Genomic DNA, 12029 nt, shown 5'->3' on the forward strand with positions numbered 1-12029 from the left:
GACACACCTACTCACTCAAGGATTTTTCTTTATTTTTTACTATTTTCTACATTGTAGAATAATAATGAAGTCATCAAAACTATGAAATAACACATATGGAATCAAGTAGTAACCAAATAAGTGTTAAACAAATCAAAAAATATTTTATATTTGAGATTCTTCTAAGTAGCCACCCTTTGCTTTGATGACAGCTTTCATAGTTTTGACTTCTTCACTATTATTCCACAATGTAGAATGTGGATCTGAACCAGGGTGTCTGTAGTGACTCCACTAGCACTGAGATGCAGAGAGATACTCTGAGATACTGAGAGCCCCCCAAATACAGGTGTGTCAAGCTTGTAGCTTCATACCCAAGAAGACTTGAAGCTGTAAACGCTGGGGCTTCAAAGGGGCTTCAATTAAGTACTGAGTAAAGGGTCTGAATACTTACGTAAATGCGATATTTCAGTTTTAGATTTTAAATACATTTGCAAAAATGTAAAAAGAAAACTGTTTTTGCTTTGTCATAGGGTAAAACAATGTAATCCATTTTAGAATAAGGCTGTGAAGAAACAAAATGTGGAAAAAGTCTTTGGGATTTCCGAACTAACTGTATGTTACATTTGGTATGGTTACATAAGAGAGATGGTTACTTAATGAATAAACAAATGTAGGGTGGTTGATCAGGGTGGATGGGTAGGCATATAACGTGAGTTTTTCGCAACTCAAACGTTGCGAGTATGAATCTTATCATGGACAACTTTAGCATTTTAGCTAATAAGCAACATTTCAACTACTTACTACTTTTTAGCTACTTTGCATGTTAAATAACTCTTCCCTTAACCTTAATCCTTTATTAACCTTACTCCTAAACTTAACTTTAACTCCTAGCCTAACCAATATTAGCCAGCTATCTAGTGTTAGCCACCTAGCCAGAATTCGTAACATATCATACGTTTTGCAAATGGTATTTCATAACATATCATATGAAATGGGTGATGGACATCCACAAAGTTATACAGTACATAACATATGAAACAAATTATACTAAATGGAGTGTCTCGGATTTATGTACAACATAATACAAAATGCTCTGAGACCAGGTTGTGTCAACATGACCTCAAAGTTATGTGGAAAGGTTGGTCACTCAACCCTGTGGACACACCAGAGACCAGGAAGTTGTTCTGAGGAAAAGCATAAAGGGACATTATGGGAACACACAGGGTGTAGATGGGGGTTGGGTAGGGGGTCAACAGGGTGGAGGGAGCGGGGTGAAATAAAATATTATAATAATAATAAGATCCTCAGCCTCAGCGACCATCCCCCGGGTCTCTGGGGCATCTACCACCTTGTCATGTCCCAGGACCTTGGGCTGGGTTCAGTGGGCTGGTGTGTGTTCTAACTTATTGGCATAGTGATTTGTTGAGTGTTTCAGACTGCATGCGGCTCAGAGCGCTAGCCTGGAACATCGGGGCCTTGATTCATTAGCTAGTCACACCCTTAGCGCTGACATTTTCAAACTTGTTACACAGCGTTCCAATTGGCGTGAAAAATTGGACACAGCTACAAACAAACAGTCATGGCTGCATTGTAAATCTGGCTTTGACACCATGTTGACTGTCATTTTCCTCTTCCAATGTTAACATGCTGATAATAAATAGAACGCACAGACATGGTTTTGTCTTAGCTGAATTGTAACGGTAAAATTACAAGAAACAATCATCTTACCCATTTTAATAGCTACCTGAGTAGACACAGGTGAATGACAGGGTATTCACATCTGGTGAATTGTAATTGATATCATTTCTTTATTAAATAATTATATGCAAATACTGAATGATAATGATGTCATTTATTGCTGAGCACTCTACTCAACAATCATATTTACTTCAAAAAGAGTTCTTCTACAGCATTTAAAAAAGTGAGTTCCCATCAGTATCTTATAACAATAAAAGCATCTTTCAAAAGACACTAATGCACAGCTACAACCTATCTAGACATGAATTACATGGTTGTCATCATAGACTTCATAACAGCTGAAACTGTTTGTGCATTCATTCTATGATCTATATGTGAAAATGTAAAAGCAGACATTTATTTTGGTCATATTCAAATATAAATGGATCCTGAGCAAGAATATAAAATGACATCATTATGTCTGTAACAGTGCATGTAGAAACATGTGGCATTCTTCATTCACTCATTGGAACATCTATACAGGTGGAAGAGTAAAATGTTCATGACTACCTCAAGGCTGAAAATATTACATCGTCAGCATGTACGTGACACACATCTCAACTGCTAACATGTGTTCAGTTTCATGATTGATATAACATATGAATTTAACTGCCAAAATTCACAGAATAACACTCAATATAAATGTAAATATAATTTTTAGGTGGTTTTAACTTATACGGTATACCTAGGGCCAGGAGAATTTACTGAGCACAAAAGAAAAAATGGATACTAGCTGTAACTGCGATACTAGTGGGGAGTGGCACACCTGCAGCTCAAATAAATAAATAAAGGCCCAGAAAGGATTACACTGCTATTTGATCTCATACAGTCAGAAGTACTTCTTTCCAAACAGCCTTTGTCAGCATGGGGGAAAAACTGCTACATGGAGAAAAACAGCGTAAAACAGAGTAAAAACTTCAGGAGTGTCCCCCTCCAAGGTTAGTAGTAGTATGTGTGTGTTCGTGTGTGTGTGTTCATGTGTGTGTGTGTGTGTGTGTGTGTGTGTGTGTGTGTGTGTGTGTGTGTGTGTGTGTGTGTGTGTGTGTGTGTGTGTGTGTGTGTGTGTGTGTGGACTATATACAGTATTGGGTAGGCCTATATACTGACATACTGGCATCAATATATGAGAGTGTACTTGTAAACAGTGGTATCATGCATGGCTTAATTTAGTCTCTTCCGCTTCTGATTCGTCTCCCTAGGGGATCTGTTGCTTCTTAGCCTCCTTCCCTGCCTCTCCTTGCTCCTCTGAGGAGGGCTCTCCCCTCTCCCTCAGCCCCAGGCCCTGCTCCTGGTCCTGCTCCTGGCTCTCACTGCCCTCCTCTACCTGTCCCTCCTCCTGCTTCCTCTCCCGCTCCAGCATCCTGTAGTTGTAGATATTCATAACAAAGAGGAAGAGTCCTGCGAACACCATCACCGCTCCACACATGAGGTACAGGTACTTGTAGTCACCAAAGGTGTCCACCAAGGCTCCTGAAGGGGAGGAGAGGGGAGATGTTACTGAAGGTTACATAAAGTAGCTATGTTTTCCCCCCTATCAGATAAAAAGTTCAGTTATAGGAAGGATAGTTAGACAAGATGCCCACAAAATCCCCCCTGCTTATAGTATATTCCTATCAACAGTTTGTTATGGGTTAAGGTAAGCCTTTCCCCATCTCTCTCCACGAGGTGAATCAGGAGGTGTAACATGGGTATGGTTTAGATGTGCTTTTCAAACTCTGTTCTGTAGAGAAGAAGATCCTACTGGAGACATGACATGGAGCCATTACACCTGACCTTGCTTGCCACGGCTCTCTGGGAAGGCAATTTTGGCTGCTGCACCAGAACAAATCAGGAGTGTGGCCATGTCGATTCTGAAAACGATCAAAATCTAGCCCGCTTCAGAGGAAAAGTGACAAATGGAGTTTATATCAGATTGGAGCCATAAGCTTCTTGAACCTCCCCCTGGATCGATCGGCAGTCCTCCCCAACTCATTCAGCCTCCACAGTGAACATCTAATCAACTGTCTGTCCATCCGTCTGTGCATACTGTATATCAATTTGCAGGATCATGCAAGTCAGATGTTTGTAGGAACCACTAAATTGATTAATGAAGGGAAGATCAACTGTGACAACAGTGTACTTTCCCAAGCTATTGTGTGCTCAGTTGAAGGTCATTGACTAATTCATTCACAATGAACAACTTTAGAAAGTATAAGACAAGAGCTTGGAACTAGAAGGTTCTATCTGTAAAAAGAGGATTCTGAGATAATTGGCTTTAAAGTTCCGAACCCTCATTGGTTTGAATGGTTTCAGCTATTTTTATCTTGTATTCTTTCAAACTAAACAACATGAATTATATAGGTAGAGAATATAAAACAGAACAAGGCTATGTCAATAATACCATTTTTATAAAAATGCAGAAAGAAACGTATAGTTCCAAGCACTCGAACACCCACAGCAGAGCGACACTACATGATTTAACCACACCCCTTTTATGTATCTTATGTAACGCCGCCTTGTTTATGCAATGAGACAGGGCCTTTGATTGCTCTCTATATTTCAAACTTATATTGAGGTGTTTATCTGTAATGGACTCATTTCCCGCAAACATCAGTAACTAATGGTCAATTACCGAGTCTGGCATTATTGAATCATCTGGGAGACACAATCAACACAACACCCCACTATACATAAACACAGAGTTAGGTTGTTAAATAGAAGGGCAGTTTTCAGGTTAGGTAAACCAATTCAAAGACAGGTCTTAATGAGTCAATTTTCAATTAAGTTGATGATGGGGGCATGAGTTTGTCTCTCTCACTCTGTGTGTGTGTGTGTGTGTGTGTGTGTGTGTGTGTGTGTGTGTGTGTGTGTGTGTAGGTCACTTTGCCCGTGGTCCAGTACAAAGCAGCAACAGGGACATGGTCTGATTAATGGCGTTCTATCCTGTGGGTGTGTGCAGATGACCATCACCCTCATTAAGGCAACTCTTGATTGGCTGAATGGTAATTAAGTCCATCTGGCAGAGTCACCTCTTTTTTAAATGTATTCATAGCTTCATTATGGTCCAGGTACGGGCCTCTAATGAGTGAAGTCTGAACTGAGATTCATTAAACACCGAAAGCAAAAGGCTAATTACACCAATTACCTCACTTTCTCTAATTAGGCTGACCCCCAGGTTTGGGAGGAGGCATGGCGCGGCATGACGAGGCTGGCTGTAGTAATGAGGAGACTTGTAAAGGGAAATGTAGAGACTCTGCCCTCTGGAGAATAACGCTCAACGTGCAGGGAGGCGCTTATTTACCCCCATTAAATGAGCGCCTCAGAACAGGGTCGCACAAAACAACCAGGAGGACTATACATTTACACATCATTAAAACTCTGCAGAGGAGAGAGAAGCATAGGAATGCCAACAAACGTGATCCTACTTCTACCAGACAGACTAGACAGACAACCAGTTTGTATGGAGAAGAGAAGTGTGTTCTGACAGAGCCCGTTCTCCCTCCTTTTTCACTCCACCGTTTGTGTCTGTCTGCCATTTCAGAGACTGTGAAATGAGATGGGCTCTAGCAGCACTCTGAGGAGAACATTTGTATTCTGTCAGAGAAAGCCCACAGGTGGTTCAAAGACTAAGCAAGTTGACTTCCATGGAAATGTGTTATTTAACAGCTTGGGCTGAGCAGAGAATGTTAGCATTGTTAGTTCTCCTCTGTGCCAAATAAGACCAAAATGAAAGTGGGCTGTAGGAGACAGAGTTTTCAAAATGTGTGCTATCCCTAGTAATCTCAGGGAAATATGGGCGGGAAACATAACCTTTTTGATTACACACTCTAAAAAGCATGAAAGGAAAAAGGTCCTCTAAAACTCACTGCTTGTGGTTTACAAAAAGAAGACCCGTCTTGGAATAACATTGCACAATGACTCCTGATGTTCATTTCATCAGTAGTAAGCTATTATTGGGAAAGGTCATTCTCATCTTAAACCTTAGATTTTGAGAGAGATTTATGCCATGGTAAAGTGTACCAGAGTGTGCAGGCTAATTAGGATTTGGGGTTAGGGTCAATGATTTGACTAGTATTATCAGCTTATCAAATGAAGTTGGTAACATCGCAATGGTCAAAGTTTTCCGTAACTGAAACTCTCTAAGCTTGTGTTGGCAGCCAGTGGCAGTAGGTCTATTCTAGACCGAGGGGACCCGGTAAAGAGAGAAGGGGAAAATAGACTGAGAGAAAGAGTCGCAGAGAGACCTTCATTACCCTTACTTACGGCTTCTTAGCTCCGAAAAATGTTCCATCATTTGTGTGGAGGACGAATCCTCTAGCGGGCGTGCCCTGAAAGGCAGAGCGGCCCGGCTTATTTACAACAGTAAAAAAACGTGACCAATTACTGCTTTTCTCTGGGCAGGCCGTGCGCTCCAGGCCGCGCTGCTCACCGATGATAATCCAATTCTACTGGAATGTCTTACAATAATGACACCCTGGAAAGTAGTTGGGCTCCACTCCGGCACCATGCAGCATGCAGCACACGGCCGTGACCGAGGAGCAGAGTGAGAGAGAGGGGAACAACTGACTGGTGGGTTTTCTCTGCTCCAAATCCATTTTCTGCTTTATTTACCGAAGTTATTCTAAAGAAGGACTTTTCCTATACTCTGACAATAAAGGTTCTCTCAAGTGCATGCGTAACACTGGGATACTGTCAGCCATGTATTAAATGACCATGGAGAGGTGGTCTTGGGGGAAATGGCGGGAGAGTGTTTGTTGACTAAAGGGAAAATAGTGCTTGTCCTTTGTTAATAGGGAGTATGTTTGTCTAAAGGTGTCATAGCATTAGTTGTCTAAGAGCTGTATGGTTGTGTATTAACTTTAGAGAGAGCGGGAATGTGGGCTGTGTGCAGCGTGAAGGCTTACCTCCAATAGGTGGTCCCAGGAGTACGGGGCAGCACTCTATGATGGTGGCCAGTCCCACTGCACTGGAGAACCGCTTAGGCCCCACCAGGTCCATGAGCGTCTCAAACAGCAGGGCACACACCATTCCAAATGCTATGCCAAAGAACACTGAGTAGGCCGCCAGCCCCCCATATCCACTGGCCAAGGGACACAGAAGGTGGCATAAACCATTATAGATGATGGCAAAGCTGAAGAAGTACTGTATCCTGGGCCTGATCCACTTAGTGTTAGCCATCAGCCCTGTCAACGGCCTGGCAAACATGTCTACGAAGCCCATGATGGACAAGAGGAAGGCAGAAGAATACTCGTCGAAGCCATGGCTCAGGGCGTAAGGGGCCAGGAACACTACAGGGGCGAAGAAACCAAAGAACATCACCGCGTTCCCTACGATGTAGATCAGAAAACCCCTGTGTTTGAAGAGCGAGAGGTCCAGAAACTTGTTGAAGTTTTCCAAACAGCCTTTCTCCAGCTGTGTGTTGTGTCCATTCACCTGGGCCTCAGACCGGTCAGTGGGAGGTTTCTTTGGGGTTCCGTTTGTCTGCGTGAGTTGGCCTCCAGTTGGCTTTGGACAAATGGGCCTCATGAGAGAGCCGGCAACACAGCAGTTGAGCAGCAGAGCTCCCAGGATGAAGAAACTGCCCCTCCAGCCAAATTGGTTAAACAGGAACTGGTTGATAGGTGCTAAGGTACAGAGGAAGACTGGACTTCCTGCCATGGCCAGCCCATTAGCTAACGGCCTCTTGACCTGGAAGTACTTCCCAATGATGGTGACGGATGGCTGGAGGTTAAAAGAAAGACCAAATCCTGCGGGAATACAAGAGAGGAGAGCAGTCACATTCACAAGTTCCATTTTCAGAGGCTAAAACCTTGACATAAACGCCTGGTACTGCAGGATTAAATTAAGACCAATTCTACTTTGTGCACATTAAGGTTCCATCTCATTGAACATTGCCTACTAAAATCTCATTAAGGAAAGCAGGAATCATTTCAGAAATGATTTCTCCATTTAAATGGAAATAAATTACAGGCTCCGGGTAGTCCATTCACTACCACCTCCTTTCCCAAAAATCCAATTTAGTAGCATTTCAGCCTGTAAATGAGCATCTTATTCTCTAAATGAGTCTTCACTTTAAGATGTAGAGCTCCAGGTAGTGACCTCGACTGACCCATTCCATCATTATAACATTTGCTAAATGTCTTCTGCTCACAATTCCACACTAATGCCCAATGAGCTACACAATTTCCAAAGCCTTATTTTACGAAATGTACAGATAAAAAAAATAGTTCTTAGTGTGCATTCTTCCTGGATTAAAATGTCATAATGCCAACACAGATTAGTGTTGATTAGTTTTCACCTCCAATTATGGCTGTCTCAACTTGATTGAATTTGGAGGCTCATTAAAGTACACTGATTATAAATGAATACTAATTTTTATTTATTATTTGTCTCTTTTAGAAGGTACAAACTAAGAAAATCACTTCCATTTAAATGGTAGCTGCATTTACAAGGAGTTCTGTATCTCAACTACCATCTAAACTCACAGGGTGTTTGTGGCAGCTTTCAACAGACTGGTAAGATGTATGTGAGAAAGGGATGTGTGTGTTAGCCTAGCTAGCTCATTTCACTGGGCCAGGGCAGAGGGGATGCAGAGAGATTAGAACACAACACAAGGCCCTATAGCTATAGCCACCTCCTCCCTCTATTAATCTTCCAGGCCTGCGGGCCTGGCGCTGGCTAATGAGTCTCGCTGGGTGGAGGATGGCAGTGAATCCCGTGAGAGGACCAGGACTGAAGCCTACGGGAAAGAACAGGGGTCCTGGTAGACCATACTCTCTGGAAACCGGAATGACACCGTCTTAATTACACCTGCGCTGTCCTCACAGTGCTCCGGCCCAAGCCCAGAGGCTGAGAGACTCCCTGGGCCCAGGCGGCAGGGTAGCCTAGTGGTTAGAGTGTTGGACTAGTAACCGAAAGGTTGCAAGTTCAAATCCCCAAGCTGACAAGGTACAAATCTGTCGTTCTGCCCCTGAACAAGCAGTTAACCCACTGTTCCTAGGCCGTCATTGACAGACTGTATGCCAGGGAGACCTGGCCACCCAGGGAGGATACATACTCCTAAAGGAGCACCACCAGGGCTGGTTGAGAGATGGGAGAGGGTTGGTCTAGCGGTGTCAGGAGACTACTTCACATACACAACATCCAGCCATTGTGCCAGAAGTTTCTCCTGAAGAAAACTATGAGGCCTATATCTAAAGTTGTGTTTTATGTATAATGAATCCACTACAGTATCTTCAATAGAACCAATAATTAAATTGCTTAGGTTTTCACATTTAGAGCATATAGTAAGATTATGGATTAGGCCTACAGAAACTATTAGTATCTCTCATTAGTCAACTTTAATGGCATTAAAAACAAGTGATTTCTGTTTCTGTTGGCCCCCACATAATATACACATCAATTGCAAAACAAGCCATGTCAATCAAATGTATGGTATGAGTGGGTACCATACCTCCAACGACTCCTACGCATATGTACAAATGCGTAATGGTATTGCCAAAAGAAGCAGTTACCATACCAATGCCACACATCACTCCACCAGCTATGACCACAGGCCGGCTTCCATAGCGATTGACCAGAATACTGCTGATAGGTCCTGCAAAAAAAAAAAGTGAAAGAGGAGAGATGAAAAGGGGAGAGAAAATGTTCGTCTTAGGTTCATGCAGCATTGAGATAATAGATAGGCAGTTGACATCGGACCGATAGATCCCTCCCGAAACCTAACCCTTGATCTTAAGTTACCCCTAATGCACTGCTGTTCAAATATCCACACAAAGTAACTTATGTCGGGCGTGAATAGATGGCTGATGTTCTAAATAGTTATCTTACCTACATAAGCAAAGCAGACCAGTGCCTAATTTGCATGTCTCCTGATAATGTTCCCACAAAAAAAGTGTGATCAATCATTAAATAGCTGTCTATATTCTGTCTCTCTTTATCCTTCATTCATAACCCTGCCTCAGAGAATACGTACAACAGTCCTTTAGCATCACACAACCTAACACCCACTTCTGTTCCCTGCTAAAACCAGAAGATTGAAATAGTCACTAAATCATTCCCTTCAGCATCAATCAAAAAAATATGTAGGCTGACACGAATATTGAAATCTCAACATGCTGACTTTCTAGTCAGTGCAGTAGCAAGGCGGGTGATAATAGAACATTCCAAGTAAACAATAAGAAGATTACAGTTTTGGCATACACCTGAATCCATTGTCCAAAATTGATTTCATACATAAAAAAAATACATCTTAAATCGTTAAACATTGATCAGGACTTATGCATATCAAAAGGACGTTTAAATGTGAAAAAACAAATCATTCCCCTCATCAGTTAGACATTCTGACAAGGACCTTGGTGTTATACTTAATATAAAAGCAGCTGTACACTGCACATCTACAGAGTTACTCTTTCTCCATATCTAGTCTTTTATCCTTTTTTATAAATGTAAAATGCTATGTTTAGTCATTACAGCGTAAACATAGTTTTTTTTTTTTACTACAGCTGAATCGAAAGATAAAAAGATGCACTTTTATATTTACCTATCTACAAGATACAGAAGAAATCTCTGGATTAGCTATTATATAAAATAAATTCATCCTAGCAGTGACCTTAGCTATTGCTTGATCAGATTCATTCAGCCTAGCAAACCCTGTGTGGATATATAGACTAGGTGTACATACAGACCGTGTCCTCCTAGTGCCACCCTTTGGGGTGGCATCCCAGACATCATCACAATTTCCTCACCCATTAGAACCTTATCACTCTGGCTCCCTAAGTCATAGGTCCCCTGAAATGCTGTCACGTTCGTCCCATAGGGACTTGTTGTGAGGCCCAAATGTACTGAACCCATGTCTGATATATTCCCCCTGTCCTTTTTCCACTGTGTGACATTGCAAAAGCAGAGTCAAGGACAATATGATAAAGACATGTGCCTCTGCCACTGTGCGTGGGAATATTTCACAGGATTCTCTATGCTGGTGAATGCAGGTGAGTCAGGCGCCCTGTCGTCTTTTAACCTTGCAGCCACTGATGGATAATATCTCAGTGTCATCTAATGAGTCATTGAAGGTGCATTATAAAACATCCTTACACTTGAGCCACAGACTGACAATTATGAATATACAAATGTTCATGCAAACAGAGCACGGATAGACAAAATAAATAACATTTGCAAATGACAGTGCAGACATTTGTGACCTGGATCACTCCATGATGGCCTACTGAACGTGCCCCAGGGTGAATCACCTGCCACTGCACGTCCCCAATGATAAGTGAAAGAGTGGGTTTGTTTAAACATCCAAATTCGTGTCAGATGCAAAAGCACATGAACAACCCATTTCTAACCCTTCCATATGAAGCCTAACAATAGGCAGCAAGACGCAGCCACTGGTTTAGCAGTTCGTTTTACTCAATACATTTTATTTACAGGTTTCCAAGAAAGAGGTTGCTATCAAAGATCATTATACTAAAGTAAGAGGTAACAAGGTGTTTATTCTATCAACATGATTAAGTAAGTTAGGTTACTTACAATTGCTTGTCTTTCATCTTAAATAGCCTACTACAGTATTTTATTCAACTAGTAAACTTACTAAATAAACTACAAACAGATGTTATTATCCCTGAATAATATATATGATTTTAGAGGAGACAACTGCACAAAGACTTTACTTTTTAGGCATTCATAATAATTTGAACATAGCAATACTCATTACTCTTGATCAGCTATTACAATGAGTCCTCACATGGAAGATATAGGCCTACATTTTAGGGATGAAAAAACAAGCAACTGCAACGCTCCATAGAAGCCATGCATCTCTTAATACATAATCTGTGCATTGTGGTCATAATTGACGCAATGCTGACTGGGAGCTGCTTGGCTACATGCATGTCTACTCACCACCGGCATACATTGCTGCCAGCATGATGGAAGAAATCCATGCAATCTGGCTGTAGGAGGCACCGAAGATCAGCTGGATGTCTTTGAAGAAGACAGTGAGGGCTTTGGGGAAGGCATACGAGAAGCCGATAGAGATGAAGGCCCCAAACACCACGGCCCAGCCCCAGCCCCCGTCCGGAGGGGTGTCCCGCAGAATAGATGCTGGTGCAGGGGACATGTTTCTGTTGATAGAGGGGAGGAGGATGATGATCTAAGTGTTTCATGAAAGCAAAAACATAATCCTGAATGTACCTTTTTTTTAGAAAGCAGATGAATCACCACAGAGAGCAGTCAATCAAATCATCACTTCATTTACCCAAACCAATTGTTCGACTCAGGGTGTCAGGACTGTGTAATATTTTTTGTTGACATTAAATACGACCTAAATACGAGTT

The 12029-nt window shown here is 42.0% G+C and overlaps 1 protein-coding gene across 1 annotated transcript; it reads right to left on the reverse strand.

Annotated features, from left to right (window-relative positions):
- Positions 1 to 1122: 1122 nt before the first annotated feature.
- On the reverse strand, positions 1123 to 11812 carry LOC118388152 (monocarboxylate transporter 2-like). The gene is made up of 5 exons (XM_035776977.2): positions 11596 to 11812; positions 9149 to 9292; positions 6600 to 7442; positions 2998 to 3186; positions 1123 to 1163 (listed from the first exon to the last, which is right to left on the reverse strand). The coding sequence occupies exons 1-5, from the start codon at positions 11810 to 11812 to the stop codon at positions 1123 to 1125; spliced, it is 1434 nt and encodes a 477-aa protein (XP_035632870.2).
- Between the last annotated feature and the right edge of the window lie 217 nt (positions 11813 to 12029).

Source organism: Oncorhynchus keta, chromosome 10 (genome assembly GCF_023373465.1).
Source record: "Oncorhynchus keta strain PuntledgeMale-10-30-2019 chromosome 10, Oket_V2, whole genome shotgun sequence".
Classification (NCBI taxonomy): domain Eukaryota; kingdom Metazoa; phylum Chordata; class Actinopteri; order Salmoniformes; family Salmonidae; genus Oncorhynchus; species Oncorhynchus keta.

Bases quoted from the DNA above. Each gene is read 5' to 3' on its own strand.
- LOC118388152 (XM_035776977.2), bottom strand. From the start codon at position 11,812: ATGTCCCCTGCACCAGCATCTATTCTGCGGGACACCCCTCCGGACGGG. The intron at 3,187-6,599 runs GTAAGCCTTCAC...CCTCCCCTTCAG, and splicing joins CCTGGGACCACCTATTGGAG to GAGCCTTGGTGGACACCTTT. The intron at 1,164-2,997 runs GCCTGGGGCTGA...GCTTTTCCTCAG, and splicing joins GGAGCAGGACCAGGAGCAGG to AACAACTTCCTGGTCTCTGG.